The sequence below is a fragment of the Camelus dromedarius genome, chromosome 32 (genome assembly GCF_036321535.1).
Source record: "Camelus dromedarius isolate mCamDro1 chromosome 32, mCamDro1.pat, whole genome shotgun sequence".
NCBI classification, from domain to species: domain Eukaryota; kingdom Metazoa; phylum Chordata; class Mammalia; order Artiodactyla; family Camelidae; genus Camelus; species Camelus dromedarius.
The window spans coordinates 7020441-7039273 of NC_087467.1; the positions used below are offsets into that span (position 1 = coordinate 7020441).

Sequence of the window (18833 nt, forward strand, 5' to 3'; positions counted from 1 at the left end):
CAGAATAAGAAAAAATTAAGCCCAAAAGAAAAGAAAAAGATTAGCTAGGAAATCAACAAAATAGAAAACAGAAAAACAAGAGAAAAATCAATTTCTATACTCTAAACCAAAAGCTAACTTTTTAAAAAGATTGATAAAACTGATAAATTTCTAGCCAGACCTATCATGAAAAAAAAAAAAAAGAGGACACAAATTATATCAGGAATGAGAGGTATGACATTACTGTGTATTATACAAATTCTCCACATACAGAGTGCTTGTCAAGTTTGCAAAATGAGTATTGCTGATTCCAACAGTCATTTATTAGACTTACACTGCTTGAGCCATCAAGCTGAAGTATCTTGCATGATTGGATAATTGATGTATTTTCATTTGGCTTCAAGAAAAACATGCTTGGTTTTTCTCTACCTCCTGGGACATTTCTTCTCAGTCTTGATGCTGGTTTTCCCTTCATCTCTCTAGACTTCAATATATTGGAGTGCCTGAGGGCTCAGTGTTCAGATCTCTTCTCTTTTCTATATATTCACTTCCCAGGTGATCTCATCTGGTCTTATGTCTCTACTACCTAGGACTCTATATCTATATTTCCAGCCTAGACGTCTTCTCTGAACTACATGTTCATATATCTATTTGCCTACCAGACATTTCCACTTTGAAGCCTGCTTAATCTGGGTTCCTAAGAAAACAAAGTCTTAGTTTAACCTCATTGTTAATACTTTATTGGGGTGATGCAGTCCCAGAACAGGATGACTGAAGGTAAATGGGAGGGGAAGCAGGGAAGGAGAGAGAACAAATACAAATAGGTGTAACTGAGCTGTCTGCAGCTAAGGCACTGCTGTTTGCTTAGTCTCACTATCTTAAGAGCACAGGGAGGAGGGAGAATTTTCTGCAGACTCCCCTCTCCCTCTGGTCAGTGTCCACCACAGAGCATCAACTCGATAATTCCAGGTGACACCATTCAGCCTCTCCAGCAGCAACCACTAGGAAGTCAGTCTCCAAGACAACACAACAGCACCAGGGCAGGGGGCTGGGAGTGGCAGGCCAGAGATCCAGGGGCAGTCAGTTGCGCCCTCTACCTGCAGCCTGGTGGGCCTGCAACCTCAAGGGTGGATGGTGCAGGCCATCTTCTTAGAGGGTCATCAGTATCGTGGAACAGAAACCCTGGCCCTGCAATTAGGAGAAGGCATATAAACTAGGTACAGTGACTAATAGGCAGCCTAGACCTAACATGCCCCAACCAAACTTTCAATTTCTCCCCAAATATGTCCCTGTAGTCTTCATCTTCAAAAGCGGCAGTTTTCTCCTTCCAGTTGCTCAGGTCATAGCCTCCCCTGCTTCCCCTTGCCCTGCTTCACTCGGTTCTCCGCACAGCAGCCAGATCGTGAGTCAGACTATGCCACGGCACTGTGTCTGCAACTTGCTCTCACAGTTCAGCAGACAAATTAACACAGATACAGACACAGATTTAGATTTAGGGACAGAGATATGTATCTGGGTAGAGCAGGTAGAGAATTATAAAGCAAATGTGATAAAATAATACTTGGGGAATCTGGGTGAAGTGTGTACAGGAATTCTTTGCATTATTCTTGCAATTTCTCTGTAAGTTTGAAATTATCTCAAAATTCAAAGTTAAAAGAAACTTAATGACCCAGAAAGGGAGAGTGAATTACTAAAGGAAAATCAGGGTAAGGTGCTGTTATTGAGAATGTTTGTGGCAGGGAGGTGGAAGAAGGAATATTGAGAAAGCAATTATAAATACCCCCCACAGTCATATTTAAAATGATGATGTAGGGATATGTTTACGGACATGTAAAATGTTTACGATGTACCAATGGGGACAATTTTCAATTACCATTATCAATATCATTTTTGGAAAAAAGTACATAAATACATATGTAGAATGGCACACGTCAAAATACTAACTTTGCTAAGTAGGCTTATGGAGATAGATGACTATTCTTTTATATATTACCAATTTTTTTTCACAATAAGCTAGCAGCACATTTATAATAACAAACTAAAAAAAGTTAAAGAGAATTTTCTTTTTCTCTTTCTCATTTAGATTGGGATCAGCAAACATTTTCTACAAAGGGCGAAATAGTATTTTCAGCTTTGTGGGCCAGTTTCTGCTGCAACTATGCAACTCTGCCTTTGTAGCAGAAAGCAGCCTTAGATAACTCACAAACAGGCAAGGCTGTGTTCCATTAAAACTCTATTTACAAAAAAAAAAAAAATTAAATTAAAATTTAAAAAAAACTATTTACAAAAACAGTGGCTGGCTGGCCTTCCTGCAGTAGTTTGCAAATCCCTGATTTAGATGGAAACTTTCCCCCTACAGCATGGCTTACACAGAAAGAACATTCTCGTGCCTTTGGAATTTTGCATAGGACCCCCTGGACCAAATGACAGTCTAGGAATTCCACTCCCCCCCGCCATGTAATTAGCTACATCGAGTAAGCAGACTAAATAAAATTTAATGAAAATATTTACACAGAACCACATTTATAAACAAATAACAAACATGTTGTCTGGAGAAGTATAGTGTAAGTGATAAATATACATTGTATGATATTGTAGATAGGTGGTTCAGTCTGCCTGCCAGGGAACTGGATCCACCTGTTGGAAAGAGATTCCTTTTAACGTGCCCTGGAGGCTTAGCTGCAGCTCCCTGACAGCTGGAGTGATCAAAGGCCTGATGGGCATCCTAGGGAGATGTGCTGGGGGATTATGAATTTTATTCTTTTCAAAAAATGAACTTTTGGCTTTTTTTCTTTTTTTAATGTTTGCTTTCTATTTCATTAATTCATGCTCTACTATTTCCTTCCTTCTATTCTCTCTTTTTTAAAGAAACTGTTTGTTTTCCACCACCTTAATTTCCATTTTCTATTTAACAGTCTGTGGAAGAATACCTTACATGCAGGTCTTTGATCCATTTTAAGTTAATTTTTGAACACAGTGTGACGTAGGGGCCCAACTTCATTCTTTTCCGTATGGCTTTCCAGTTGCTCCCAGCACGATTTGTTGATAAGACTATACCTTACCTACTGAATTGTCTTGCCACCCTTGCTGGAAATCAATTGGCCAGAAATGTATGAATTTAATTCTGGATTCTCAATTCTATTCCATTGATCTGTATGTCCATCCTTATGCCAATTACCCCATGTTAATTACTGTAGCTTTTTAGTAAGTTTTGAAAGTGGAAGTGTGAGTCCTCAACTTTGTATTTCTTTTCCAAAATTGTTTTGGCTAGTCTGGTCCCCTTACACTTCCATAAAAACTTTCATATGAATTTTAGGTTTATCTCATCAATTTCTGAAAAAAAAAAAAGTCTGCTGGGATTTTTATAGGAATTTCATTGAAACTGTAGATCAATTTGGGGAGAATTGAAATCTTAATATTATCTTCCAATCCATAAATATGTGATGTCTCTCCATTTATTTATGTTAACCTCTTTCAACTGTTTTGTAGTTTTTACAATATGCATTTTAAACTTCTTTTGTTAAATTTATTCCCAAGTATTTTCTTCTTTTTTGATGGTATAATAAGAATTTTCTTAGTTTCGTTTTCAGATAATGCACTGCCATGAACAGAAATACAATTGGTTTTTATATACTGACCTGGTATCCTGAAACCTTGCTGAAACTTATTTATTAGTTGTGTGTGTGTGTGTGTGTGTGTGTTTCCCTCAGGATTCTCTCTACACAAGATCATGTCCTACAAGGAGACTTAGTTTTACATCCTCCTTTCTAATCTGGATGTCTTTCCTTACTTTTTATTGCCTGATTGCCCTGGCTATGACCTCCAGTACAATGTTGAATACAAGCAGCAGAAGTGAATATCCTTGTCTTGTTCCTGATCTCTGGGAGGAAAGCTTTCAGTCTTTCACCACCAAGTATGATGTTACCTGTGGTTTTTATAGATGTCTTTTATCAGGTTAAGAAAACTGCCTTCTACTTTCAGTTAAGTTTTTTTTTCCCAGTTTTATTGAGAAGTAATTGACATAGATCACTGTATGAGTTCCAGGTGTACAGCATAAAGGCTTGACTTACATATATCGTGGAATGAGTATCACTTTAGTTAACATCCATCATCTCATATAGATACAATAACAAGAAATGAAAAAGAAAAAAATTTTTTCCTTGTAATGAGAACTCCTAGGATTTATTCCCAACAATTTTCATATATATATCATATAGTAGTGGTAACCATAGTCATCACATTGTACTTTATATTTCTAATACTTATTTATCTTGTAACTGGAAATTTGTGCCTTTTGACCACCTTTCTCCAGTTCCCCCTACCCCACATGCCACCTCTGGTAACCACAAATCTGATCTCTTTTTTTATGAATCTGGTTTTTGTTTTTGCTTTTTTGTTTTGTTTTGTTTTGTTTTTTTAGATTCCACATATAAGCGAGGTCACCGGCATCTGTCTTTCTCTTCCTGCCTTATTTTACTTAGCACAACGCCCTCGAGGTCCATCCGTATTGTCGCAAATGGCAGGATTTACTTGCTTTTTGGCTGAATAATATTCTACTGTATTTATATACCACAACTTTTTTACCCATTCATCTGTCAGTGGATACTCAGGTTGTTTCCATAGCTTGACTATTATAAATAAAGCTGCTATAAACACAGAGGTTCAGGTATCTTTTTGAGTGGTGTTTTTGTTTCCTTAGGATATATTCCTAGAAGTGGAAGTGCTGGATATATAGTAGTTCTATTTTTTTATTTTTTGAGGATCCTTCATACTTTTCCATAGCAGATGAGCCAATTTACATTCTCACCAACAGTGCACAAGGATTCCTTCCCTTTTCTCCACATCTTCACCAGCATTTATTATGTCTTGTCTTTTTAGTAACAGCCATTTTAACAGACATGAGGTGATATCTCATGGTTCTGATTTGCATTTTCCTAATGACTAGTGATACTGAGCATCTTTTCATGTACCTGTGGGCCATCTGTGTATCTTTGGAAAAATGTCTTTTCAGGTCCTTTGCCCATGTTTAAATTGGAGTATTTCTTATGTTTTGCTATTGAGTTGTATAAATTCTTTATATATTTTAGATATTAACCCCTTATCAGATACATAGTTTGCAAATATTCTTCCATTCTGTAGGCTGTCTTTTCACTTTGTTTCTTTTGCTATGCAGAAGCTTTTTAGTCTGATGCAGTCTCATTTATTTTTCATTTTGTTGCTTGTGCTTTAGCTGTCATATCCAAAATAATCAGTGCCAAGACCCATGCCAAGGAGCTTTTTTCCTATATTTTCTTTTAGGGGTTTTCTGGTTTTGGGTCTTACATTTAAGTCTTTAATCCATTTTGAGTTAATTTTATGAGTGGTGTAAGATAGGGTTCTAATTCCATTCTTTTACATGTGAATATTTTTGCTTTGGTTTTATCATGAAAAGATGTTAGGTTTTTGTCAGACTCCTTTTTTATGAGTCTGTTGAGGTGATTATGTGGATTTTGCCCTTTATTTTATTAATATGGTGACTGATTTTTTAAAAATGTTAAACCAATCTTGTACTCCTGTGATAATCTCAATCGATCACAGTATATGATCCTTTTTATATGTTGTTGGATTTAGTTTGATGGTATTTTGTTGAGGATTTTTGCTTCTATATTCGCAAAGGATATGAGCCTGTTTTCTTTAGATGTCTGTCTGGTTTTAGTATCAGGGTAATACTGGCCTCAGAATAAGTTGGAAAGTATTCCCTCTTATTTTTTGGAAGATTTTTTGAAGAAGTGGTGGTAATTCTTACAGCTACAGTTTCATAGAATTAACCACTGAAGCCATCTAGGCCTGATTTTTCTTTGTGGGAAATGTTTTGGTTACCAATTCAGTAAGTTTCTTTGCTACAGATCTATCTAGATTTTTAAATATTTTCTGGATCATTTTTGGTCATATCTTTCTAGGAATTTGTCCGTTCTGGTTTACCTAATTTTTTGGCATACAATTGTTCATACTATTCCCTATGAATCCTTCTTGTTTCTGTAAGAGCAGTCATAATATTCCCATTTTCACTTCTGATTATAGTAATTTAAGTCTTCTTTTTTTCCTTAGTTATCTAGCTAAAGGTTTGTCAATTTTATTGATCTTTTCCAGGAACCAAATTTTGGTTTCATTCATTTTCTCTATTATTTTTCTATACTCTTTTCATTTGTTTCTGCTCTGATATTCGTTATTTCCTTCCTTCCACTTGCTTTGGGTTTAGTTTGCTCTTTTTTTTTTTTTTTTCTAGTTTCTTAAGATGGAGACTTAGGATATTGATTTGAGATATTTCTTCAAATTTTTTTATTGAGCTAAAATATACATAACAAAATATACCATTTCATCCATTTAAATGTAGAGTTCAGTGACATTAAGTACATTAACACTGTTGTGCAACGATCAACACCATCTCTACAATTTTTTCATAAACACTTGAACATGAGGGTAGGAACCATTTTCCCCTCAGCAGCACTCAGTACAATGAATATTTATTGAATGAATTAATGACTAAGGCCCATAATCATCTACATCATCTCTTCTATTTTCTTGCTTCTGCGCCTTTGTTGAGTATTTCCTCCCTGTCCTTATGCCTCCACTCCTATCCTTTAAAATTCAAATCTCAGGAGCTCCACAAAGCTTTTCTTTTCTTTCCAATCCGATTTGAACCCTACCTCCTGTGAGCACTTATAAGCATCTTATCTACCTTTATGACTGTATCAAGCCATGTGTTTCTGTATACATCACTCTTTATCACTATACAATACGTGCTTTTTGGAGACAGTATATTCTTTGTGTATACTACAAAACCTTAAAAACATGCCTTGCACATAATTTAATGTGTGTTAAAGTAAAATATTGACTGGATAACTATGGGGGATTTTTTCAAAGTAAATGAAAGTAGCAGGGTTTTAACAAATGATGAATGCCAGAAAGGCAATTTTTTCTTTAAAAAATTTTTTTTTCTATTTTCAGTTGAGAACTTTGTATATATGTAGCCTATTATCAATATGTATGTCAGAAATCAACAGACAAAACAAAGCCTGATGAATGTTACTATTAAAAAAACAATAAGTCTTTTTATTTTTAGATAGAATATGCTATATAAATTAGTCATACGGGTATTAGTTTAGCTAACGTTTTTGTTCCATCTATAGATGACAAGATGAACATAATAGTAATCTTCACACTTTCTTTAAAAATTTTTTTCACATATATAGAAGCTGTGATTAAATGGTAGTACTAAAGGAGTAATTTCAAACCACTTAAGTTTATGGATGGGCTGCATGATTAACAGCAAAGTAAGTTCATATTTTCTATGAACATCACAGGAACCTGAAAACTCATACTAGGAAAACCAAAACTAGGCAAAAAAAAAAAAAAAAAAAAAGGATCTTTGAGAAAATGGGGCACTGGAGTTACGTAGTTAGTAAGTTTAATACCAGGAAAGCAAAGCATGTTCACACACACAGGAATGATAACCAGCAGTGTTAGCATAAGGTAGGGCTCTCCAGCTGCGAGGAGGTAAGTGGCACACCCGTTATCAGAATGAATGCCAATTAAGATATGGAAAGGGTTAAGTTTTTCTCTAAACTAACTCTAATAAATTTAGTTTATTCTCTAAAATAACTTCTCTGATATGCAGTAGGTGATTTGGGGTCACTATATGTTGGAGATTAGAACATTAATATACCTCCGAGTTCTGACTGCACACACCACCACGGTGATTTCTACGATGCCTGATAAGGCTCTGCGTTAATACTGTTATACATTTCTTATAAAGCTTTCCTCTTACGGACTGAGTTTGAATAAAAGACTAGAGCTTTTCCTCACACTGTAGAAGATAGAAATTTCTTTCCAGAAGATAGAAATTTCTTTCCATTGTTGCTGACATTCAGAAAAACTTTAATTCACATTGAAAGCTTTCCCACAAGTCACAGGATTCCTCCTCAGAATTTTTTTTAAGTTAGTAATGTTTGAGCTAAACTTTCATTATAAAATCTGAATTAGTATGTTTTCTCTCCAGTGTGTTTTTTTTTCCTTATTTTTTATTTATTGGGGAGGGGGGTTAATTAGGTTTATTAATTTATTTTTAGTGGAGGTACTGGGGATTGAACCCAGGACCTCCTACATGCTAAGCACACACTCTGCCACTGAGCTCTACCCTCCCCCTGTTTTTAATGTAGCACAAGAGTTGAGAACTGACTAAAACCTTCTTCATAATCATCAATAGCATTCATAAGATTTTTTTCTGGCAGAATGTCTCTGGTACTGAATAAAGTTGATGTATATACACTAACGGTGTTCCCACATTCATCACATTTAGAGTGTCTTCCCCAGGGTGGACTTTCTCATGATTAATAAGATCAGAAAGTTGGCTAAAACTTCTGCTGCACTGAACACACCTGTGGGGTTTCTCTCCAGTGTGGATTCCCTGGCGTTCCACGCGATCAGTGCACGCGCTGAAGGCTTTCCCACAAGCATCACACTTATACGGCTTTTCACTAGTGTGGACTCTTTGATGGTTGATAAGATCAGAGCGCCGGCTAAAGCTTTTGCCACACTGATCGCATGGGTAAGGCTTCTCCCCAGTGTGGATCCTCTGATGCAGGATAAGAGCTGAGCACTGACTGAAAGCCTTCCCACACTCGTTACATCTATATGGTCTTTCCCCAGTGTGGATTCTCTGGTGCTTGATGAGGTCTGAGTTCTGACTGAAACTTCTGCCGCACTGAGTGCATGGATACGGTTTTTCTCCAGTGTGAATTCTCTGATGAAGAATAAGGTCAGAACTCTGACTGAAGGCTTTCTCACAACTATTGCAATGATAGGGCCTCTCCCCAGAGTGTACTCTCTGATGCTTAGTGAGGTCTGAGCTTTGACTGAAACTTTTACTGCACTCATTACATGCGTATGGTTTCTCTCCAGTGTGTATTCTCTGATGTTTAACAAGGTCTGAGCGACGACTAAAACTTTTAGCACAATCACTACATGGATAGGGTTTCTCTCCAGTGTGGATCCTCTGATGTAGGATAAGGTTCGAGCTCTGACTAAAGGTTTTCCCACACGCATCACATTCATAGGGTTTCTCACCTGTGTGGATTCTATGATGTTTGACAAGGTCTGATCTTCGACTAAACATTTTACTGCACTGGTTGCATGGGTAAGGCTTCTCTCCAGTGTGAATTCGTTGGTGATTAATAAGATCTGAAAGTCTACTGAAGGTTTTGCTACACTGATTACACGGATAGGGTTTCTCTCCAGTGTGAATTCTCTGATGCAGAATAAGGACTGAGCTCTGATTAAAAGCTTTCCCACATTCATTACATTTATATGGCTTCTCTCCAGTGTGGATCCTTCGATGTTTAATCAGGTCCGAGTTCTGACTGAAGCTTTTGCTACACTGATTACACGGATACGGCTTCTCCCCAGTGTGGATTCTCTGATGCAGAATCAGATCTGAGCTCTGACTGAAGGCTTTTCCACACACATCACATCTATATGGTTTCTCACCAGTGTGGATTCTTTGATGTTTTATAACATCAGAACTCTGACTAAAATGTTTGTTACACTGGTTACATGTATAAGGCTTCTCTCCAGTGTGGATTCTCTGATGTTTAACCAGGTCTGAGCGCTGGCTAAAACTTTTACTACAATGACTGCACTGATAAGGTTTTTCTCCTGTATGGATTCTCTGATGTATAATAAGATCAGAGCTCTGACTGAAGGCTTTCCCACATTCATCACATTTGTAAGGTTTTTCACCAGTGTGGACTCTTTGATGTTTAATGAGGTCCGAGCTCCGACTGAAACTTTTAATACACCAATTACAAGGATAGGGTTTCTCCCCAGTATGAATTCTCTGATGCAGAACCAGGGCTGAGCTCACACTAAAGGTCTTTCCACATTTATCACATTCATAAGGTTTCTCCCAGTGGGTTCTTTGATGCCTAATAAGGCCTGTACTCCAAGCAAAGCTTTGCCCACATTCATCACAGTTATGTTGTCTTCTTTTGAAGAGATTCTGATCATTTTCATTTAATTTACCCCCAAATTCACAGAATTCTCTGCATTCAGAATCTTGGAGAACATCATCTCTGGGGTTGCCAGACTCTTCAGTTAATGATTCAGTTTTTCCTGTAATTTCCTCCTCTGAAGCCAGCTCTCCAATCTTGGCCTCAGTCTCACCATCTAGAACAATAAACAACATCCAAATGGAATGTGTTCTCCATACTGTAAGAAAGTTTCCGATGAAACAGATCAGTATTTATCTATAAAATGCTGTCACAATCTAAGAGTGCTCCAAAACACTGGAAGGGAAACTGGGAAGAATCAGCAAATAATGGATCACAATAACCATCTACTGAAGTGGTTTACCAGATATATTCTGTATATGTCACAGGAGATTTGGTAACACTGAGCCTAATCACAGCGACTAGAAAAGTCTGACTAAATTAGAGCTAATACATAAGCAATGTATTGACATCTGTAAAGTAAGCAGTATGAAAGAGAAAGGGGGGGGGGGAGGGAAGAAGGAAGAGAAAGGGAGGGAGAGGAGAAGGAAGCAGTGGCAGCCAGGGTGTCGCTGTGAGTGTCTACCAACCAGGCTGGTTACACGCTGCCATTAGGGGAAAGAAAGACGCATCATGCCCAGGAATGGTCAGGAAAGAATCCTGACTTCTCAAAGTAGGCCTATGTAATCCTCCACCTCTTTTGTCCTAATGATTAGAAGGAAGTGGCCAAGAAAACACGATCCCTTTTTGGAAATAGCCATATTCAATGACCAAACTTCCTTACTAAAGTGTGCGGACCAGAAAAAGGTTAGGGAGATAGAATCAGAAGCCTCATTTGAGTTGATTTTTGAGTAGGCTCTTCCTGTGTTCAACAATACCAGGCCTGTAACGGTAGGGAGCACAGGAGCGCCAGTGAAATTCTTGACTATCACCCATTGTTAAGTGGTGTTTAGTACAAAAGGCACTCCACTGTCAGACTGCAAATGGTGTAGAGAGCTGAAAACATGACACAGATTAATTACAAGGACAAAAGTCCAAAATCCCAAGCCTCCAAGTGGAGGCTTATTCTCTTTGCCAGAGGCAAAGAGTAGTGGAAAAAGTAAAGTATGGGGTAAATCTAAATGTATATGTACAGAATGATGTAAGCAATATGTCTTGTGGAGTTTACAATATATATAGAATTAAAATACATGGCAAAAATAGCACAAGAGGAGGGAAATAAATAAAACTAAATATTACAAGATTTTTGGATTATCCTAGAGATAGTAAAGTAAGATAAACTGTAATAAATCAAATGTGTATGTTATAATTTCCAAGGCAGCCTTTTTTCAACCAGGGTTCCACAAGAAACTAAAACAGAAAATAACCTGAGTCACTATTTTCTCAATTCTCCTGAAGATGTACATAGCTCGTAAAATAGATGTAAAAGAGATTAGTACATTACTTAAAATTGATGCCTTAGAGCATTGGGGCTTAATTCTCTCACAGACTCATACTTGAGAAAGGCTGCTATGAAGTAACCATTAAATAATAATAAAAGGATGTAAGAACAAAGACCTAATAGAGAAACAAATGGAAAAATAAAAAACTTGATAATGTAAAATTAGGCACAAAAGGAGAAAAAAGAAAAACAAAAAGAAATTAAAAATGAGATAAATAAAAATAAATAAGATAGTGCATTTAAATACAAACATCAACTACATTATATATGTTAACTACTCCAGTAAAGAAGCAAAGAAAAAAACAACAGCTAACATCATACTTAATGGTTAAACATTAAATGTTTTTCTCCTAGAGACAAAAGAGCAAAACAAGGATGCTCTCTATTAGCACATTATTCAGCACTGTACAACTTTTAATTAATATTCATAGCCAATGAAATAAGACATGAAAAATAACTGGGACATACAAGTAAGAAAGAAAAAGTTGAAACTGTCTTTACTTATAGATCATATATACAGAAAATCCTAAAGTGTCTCAAAAAAGTTATTAGAACTTGGAAATGATTTTATTAGAGTGATACACAAAACCTGCTTGTATTTCTATATACTATCAATGAACAATTAGAACCTAAAATTAAAAACATTTTTTCAATTGCACCAAAAAAATCAAATACTTAAAAACAAAAATTTTTAATGTGCAATATCTGTATAATGAAAACCATAAAACGTTGAATGAAATTAAAGACCTAATAAACAGATATATATGCCATCATTTATGGATGGGAAGATTTACCATTAAGATGATGGAATTCTCCCCAAATTGATCTATGGATTCAATGCAACCCCAATCAAAATCTCATCAGGACTTTTTATAGACATTGACAAACTATTCTAAACTTAATGCAGAAAGGTACAGAAAAGTTTAAACAATTCTGAAAAAGAAGAACAAAACTGGCAAAGTTATATTACCTGATTTCCAGCTTTAACTATAAAGCTACAGTAATCAAGGCAGTGAGGTATTGGCATAAGGACAGACGTACCATTAATGGAACAGAACAGAGTCCATAAATACATCCAAACATATATGTACAACTCATCTTCAACAAAGTTGCCAAAATAACTCAATGGTAAAAGGATGGTCTCTTTTCAATAAAAAGTGTTAGAAATGGATATCATAATAACAAAAATTAACTCTGATTTTATGTTACATAGAAAAATTAACTAGAAATGTAATACAAACCTAAACATAAAAGCTAAAACTTAAAACTTCTAGAAGAAAGCAAGGCATGGATAACCAAAATTAATGCACAGAACTATGAGAAAATAAATCTGTGTTGTTTAAGCCACTCAGTCTGTGATACTTTATGGCAGCCCTAGCAGACAAATACAGCATGTTTCTGAACTTTATACATTTATGGGATTATACCACATGTACTCTGTGACTTGCTTTTTTTGTTCGGAAGACTCATCCATATTCACGTGTGTAGCTGTAGCCCATTCACGTTCCACCACCACAGTGTGACGTAGACCATGAATGATTTCTCCATTTTCCTTCAATGGATAATAACAATTTGCTGTTTCAGAACTGGTTTATAGATGGGCCTGCTCAGTGTGTGGGCACCAGCTGAAAGCGAAGAGCTTGCACTTACACCCCTACTCAGGGGTGGCCTCAAACAAACTGGTAAAGGCAGGTCCTCCCAGTGGGCAGAATTTCAGGCCTACCCCTGGTTATTTACTTTCCACGGAAGGCAACAAGAGCCTAAGATACATGTTTACATTGATTCATGAGTAGTCACTAATAGATTATCTGATTAGTTAGGTACCTAGAAAGAACAAGATTGGAAGATGAGAAATAAGGATTCTGGAGGAAAAGTATGAGGATGGACCTCCTAGAATGGGGCAAAGAATAAATACGTTTGTGTCCCATGAGAATCCTCACTAAAGGGAGAAGCCTCACTGTGGAGAAGTCTCTCAATTAGATGGACATGGTGATCCATATTGTGAATGTCAATCAGCCTTTTTACCAATGTTTGCCCAATCGGTTCATGTACAAAGTGGTCACGGCAGCAGGGACAGAGGCTATGTATGGGCTCAACAACACGGACCTCCACTTATCAAGGCTGATATGCTAAGAGCCCAAGAAGCCAACCGCTAAAGCCCACACTGAGCCCCTAATAAGGTACCATTTCCTGGAGAGGAACTAGCCAGCCATTGGGTGGGGAGGAGCAGGTTTATTACTTCTGTCATGGAGAGGACAGCAATCTGTTTTCAAAGGACTAAATACATAGTCCAGATACAAATTTGCATTGACTTAAGAGAATGCTGTATTTACTACCATGATATTTTATACAAAATCATCTCCAAAGAAGTCATTCTACAGGTAGGGAAATATAGCTCACACACATGTAATTCCCGGGTCTTACCACATGTCCCATCACCCGGAAGTAAGTGGACTGTGATAATGCTGGAATGACTTACTGACAGCTTACAGTACCAGCTAGGTAAAAACACTCTGTAAGTCTGGAGTGCTGTTGTACAGGATGCAATGTATGCCTTAAACCAGAGGACTATAACGAGTGTTGTCTTCCTCAGGGCCCTAAACCATGGGTATGGGAGCCAAGGGTGGTAGAGTAGTAATAATGTTACCTATATACCTCATAATTCACCTCTATTATTTTTGTCTTCTATCCTTATAATCTTGGGTTTGGTGGGTTAGGGGCTGGGATTCTCAAAGAAGAAATACTTCTACCATGGAAAAAGTTACAATTTTGTTAAATTTGAAGCTAAGACTGCTTCCTGCTTCAACATTTTCGGCTCCTCAAGCTGCTGAAACAGGCAGAGAATGGGTCACCCTACTGACCAGAATGGCTGATACCAATTACCAATGGGAAACTGGTTGCTGCTACATAGTAGGAACTAGGAAGAATATGTCTGGAACTCAGAGGATTCAGTGGGGCTACCTCTTAGTTCTCTCATGCCTAACAGGCCCTGTCAACAGAACACTGAAGTAACCTGAAAGAGACCCCCAAGGACTCAGATCATCCAGTAAAGATGGTTTATGTGACCTGACTAGATAAAGAACTCTGTGTCACTGAGACTCTGGCAGAGGGTAAGGGCAATATGGAATGGGTGACGGAAGAAGACTGTTACGACTATCAACTTAGGCTTTGTGAACAGCAAAACCTATAGCAGCTATTTTATGTTAATTATGTCTTTTCCCTTTTTCCTCACTACCTTATTTTTTATTTAATTGAAGCATAGTCAGTTTACAATGTTGTGTCAATTTCTGAAGTGCAGCGTAATGTTTCAGTCATATATAGACCATATATATACATACATTTGTTTTCATATTTATTTTATAGGTTACTATAAGATACTGAATATAGTTCCTTATGCTATACAGTAGGACCTTGTTGTTTATCTATTTTATACACAGTAGTTAGTATTTGCAAATCTTGAACTCCCAAATTATCCCTTCCCTCCCCTATAACCATAGGTTTGTTTTCTATGTTTGTGAGTCTGTTTCTGTTTTGTCAGTAAGTTCATTTGTGTCTTTTTTTTTTTTAAGATTTCACATATGCGTGATATCATATGGTATTTTTTCCTCACTACCTTGTATGAAGAGCACTGGTGGCAGTGAAGTTTTAGGTTTCAGGTGGGAGTATGACTTAATTGTATGTCAATCTGCATGAAATGGTAGCTTAAGAGAACATTTTTCTGCTGTTGGGAACAAAACAACCTAGATAAAGGACAAAAATGGTTCCTACAGGTTAAAAGGGATAGACTTTCGCCTTTCTAGACCTACCGTTAGCCCAGTTCTGTGCCCCAGGAGACTGACAGCAGTTTATGGACTGCATCATCTGAGGTTCCATGCCCTCTGGCTTGCAATTAGATGTGGCCAAAAACAGGAGGAGAATTGTAGAGTAACAAATGTCCTGGGCCGCCCCAAACAGAGGGGGTTCTTGGGATGTGGGACTTACAGTGCTAAATTTCAGACAAAATGGGATGAGCTGGCCACCCTACATCTTGGCTCCCTTTGTGCTGGGCCAGCAGTCAGAAGTAATTGTGTTTCTTTTAGCAAACTCCTATTGGGCAGCTCTGATTGATACATTCTGGTTTATCTTCTCCATAACATAATTACTGTCTAATACTATACTGTATATTTATTTATTTCCTGTTTCCCCTACTGGAATGTAAACTCCCCGAGAGCAAAGGCTTCTCTGATCAGTTCACTGCTATATCCCTAGCACTTAAAAAAGTGCCTGGCACAAAGGAAACCCTCAATAACTAATAGTAATAATTAGCAGGCTATAATCTTATTAACTAATAAAGATTTATCAACAGTAAGTATTTGAATAGTTAATTAAATGATTTGAAGGATACATTAATGTTAGCAGTGACGCGCTCTAGATAGCAGAGTTGTAGGTTATTTAAATTTTGTTTTGTGCCTTTCTGTATTTTATAAATTCACTTTAGTACAATTATATTACTGTAACATAGAAAAAATGTTATTTTATACACACTCTGACACAAACACATATAATATGTATATCAATTTATGTACAACCAAAAGGATGACTTCTAATTCTGCAGTGATTCTCAGGAAAGAAGAGAGCTAGAGGCCTCAGAATAGACTCTTACGGAAAGACAAATTCCAAATACAGGAGAGAGAAATGAAATAAACAGAATAAAATAAAGATGCTCCAAAACCAAAGGGAGTCAGAAGATTTAGAGTAAGAAAAAAGGACAACAGAAAGTGAATTTCATGAAACATTATGCTGGAAACCAAAAATCGACACACTGTAAACTGAGTACTCTTCAATTAAAAAAAAAAAAAAAGTGAATTTCATAGGCAAAACAGCAATAATGGGAGGACCAAAATAAAAAAGCAGTAAAATACAATGTAGAAATGAGAGCCTGCAGAACATATGGACAGAGTCAAGACCGAAATTATCTTACTAAAAATAACAGTGACTACCATTCATAAAGAATTTACTACCAGCCAGGTCTGTGCTCAGAGCCTTATAAAGGGATTTCACTTAGTGCTTGTGGTGTTTATTAGAGTAGTCATGGACTCCAATGTATCTATACATTGTCTCCCAGTATCTATATCTTTTTGTAGTTCTCTCTCACAGTGACTCTGGAACTGGTCAACTGACTTGCTTTGGTCAATGAGATATTAACAAATGTAACACAAACACAGTTTAGAAAGTGGTTACACATCCTAGGGCTTGCCCTCCCTCTGATTTTGGAAATTAGCTGCCCCAGAAAAGTCTGGGCTAGCCTAATGGAGATATGGGACCCAAACCACAGCCAGCACCAAGAGCTGGACATATAATAAGATTGATACCAACTTAGACCCTGACCCTAGTTGAGCATAGTGATCGCAGAAAAAAACTGCCCAGCTGAACCCAGCCCAAGTTGGTGACCTACAGAACCATAAGAACATAACATGGTTTAAAAAAGTCTGATGTTTAAGGTCACTAAGTTTTGGGGTCTTTTATTATGGAGTAATAGACACAATCCTCAAAATAACTTTCAAGGTTATTATACACTTATAAAGTGAGGAAACAATCATTAAAAAAAAAGTAAGTTAACTTACTGAAGCTGGTAAATGACAAAGCCAGTATTTGAACACAGGGTGTCAGATTCCAAAATGTTTAATTGCGCCCCGACAGTACATGAGAAAGATGACTTGAAAAGATTTTAAAGGGGAAATACCAAACACTGACAAGACTGGTGATAAGGTGACTTTAGTGTAAAAAATGGATGACTTTGGGGGCTTAAGGAGAGAAAGGAACTCCAGGAGAATTTGATTGTCAGAATGCACAATAAAGCCACGGGCTTGGAGCACTAAAACGATGATACTGCCTAAAATAGTGAAGCGCAGGCAGGGAGGAATACCAGTAGCATTTGACCACACTAACGTAGCAAGGCAACATCCCCCACCGCCCATAGACCATTAAGAAAGATATACACTGGTTCTCACCTGACAGAGGGCGGTGTTCTTGAGATTCGTCATTGAATTGGCCCTCCATGGACTGCAACCGGACACTTGACACCTCAGGGAGCAACTGGAGAATTACCATGTCCTCAGTAAGCTTTTCTTGTCCACACAGTAGGAGTCTGAGACCTGGAGGCAGCTGGGTGCCACTGGGCGTGGAAAGGAATCATTGCGGAGACTGGAGATGTAATTTCTGACACTAGACCCCCAGACACATCCTCTAGATATAAAAGAAGGTAAGGAGAAAACAAAATCTCAATTTAATTTTCAAGTGCTTTTCTCTCAAACTTATTAACTTTCCTCTCGCATCATCCAGGAATCAGGCATCACTCCTCTAGGACATGCACTCTCCGTTACCCAGCCTAAAGACCTTCAAAGACAACCAGGAGGTTGATGCTACCAAAATCAAGGTATCATTGGAAAGACACGACAGGGAGGAGATTGTAGAATTTTGTCCTGTCGGTGAGCTAAGTTACTCGCTGTCTTTCCTACACCAAATGACACTCCTGATCCATCATCAACGATCTCTTTCCTTGCTTCTGGTCTTCGCACACTCACACGTCCAGGTTGCCCTTTCTCAGCACCGTCCGCTGGTTCGGGTGGACGCATCCCAGCTTCTGGATCTCCCCGCCCCCAGTTTCCGGTGCTCATTCAGACGAACCCCAGGCCGGGCAAGGGCAGACCGGGTCCGAAAGCACACTAGGCCAAGAACCGAGGAGCTCGCAGTGCCCAGGAGCCGCACCTGGGGGCCTGGACTGCCTAAGGACTCAAGAAACCGCACACGGTTCTCTGGCGGCGCTGCGAAGCCGCTCCGGAGTGGAAACCATGCGAGTACCTCCGCCTTCCCTACCTCGATGTGTTCTCAGGTCGCCGTCAAGCCTCTCTCGCGGCAAGCCCGCCATCGCCAGGTCCGCTCTAGGACTCCGGGAGGCTTGTGCAGCTCTATGGCACGCGACCTCGCACGTGCGCACGCGCGGGGAGGCGGCAGGGTGAGGTGGGGGCGGGGAGATGCCGAGATTTAACCCCTGAGCATTCGCGGAGCTGGCCCCAGCCTAGCTGTAGCGAGGGACCTGGCTGGCCCTGTCTGCCGGTTCTTGACATGAATGTTGGAAAACATCTTTCGGGAAAGCTCTCTGGGGCAGGGTAGGTTTTCTGATTGCATAGTGAGTTCTTTAGTTCTCTCTCTCTCATCTGTTCCCCGTCCTTCCTGCCCCCCCAAATCAGTCAGATTTGCTGGTGCGCTTCCATTTTAACTTTCTTCCTGTCCTCTGATTTCTGCCCCCAGAGCAGTGGCATGCCTCTGTTCAAATACTGATTGCTGGGCCTCACTGTAGTTTCTGACTCAGTAGGTCTGATGTGGGAGCCCAGGTTCTCAGGTGATCC

General features: G+C 38.4%; 2 protein-coding genes across 3 annotated transcripts in view; one reads left to right on the forward strand and one right to left on the reverse strand.

The window, feature by feature from the left end:
* ZNF24 (zinc finger protein 24) overlaps positions 1-17675 on the forward strand; it is a 31103-nt gene extending 13428 nt beyond the window's left edge. The window contains exon 4 of the mRNA XM_031438960.2: positions 17566-17675. Coding sequence (XP_031294820.1) covers positions 17566-17576 — 11 coding nt within the window. The 3' untranslated portion in view covers positions 17577-17675. The remainder of the gene's footprint in view (positions 1-17565) is intronic.
* On the reverse strand, positions 142-18379 carry LOC105086804 (zinc finger protein 271). 2 transcript variants are annotated; one of them, XR_004132326.2, is made up of 3 exons: positions 18301-18379; positions 17436-17670; positions 142-1167 (listed from the first exon to the last, which is right to left on the reverse strand). XR_004132326.2 is itself a non-coding variant. In XM_010977391.3 (2 exons), exons 1-2 carry the CDS (start codon positions 17533-17535, stop codon positions 8228-8230), a joined length of 2055 nt encoding a protein of 684 aa, XP_010975693.1. In that variant the 5' UTR covers positions 17536-17569; the 3' UTR covers positions 3961-8227. The 2 variants fall into 2 exon arrangements, 1 of the variants encoding a protein (XP_010975693.1); XM_010977391.3 differs by lacking the exons at positions 142-1167; positions 18301-18379 and adding an exon at positions 3961-10182 and having other exon boundaries at positions 17436-17569.
* Positions 18380-18833: the final 454 nt, after the last annotated feature.

Bases quoted from the DNA above. Each gene is read 5' to 3' on its own strand.
- LOC105086804 (XM_010977391.3), bottom strand. From the start codon at position 17,535: ATGGTAATTCTCCAGTTGCTCCCTGAGGTGTCAAGTGTCCGGTTGCAG. The intron at 10,183-17,435 runs GTGAGAACCAGT...TTATTGTTCTAG, and splicing joins AGAACACCGCCCTCTGTCAG to ATGGTGAGACTGAGGCCAAG.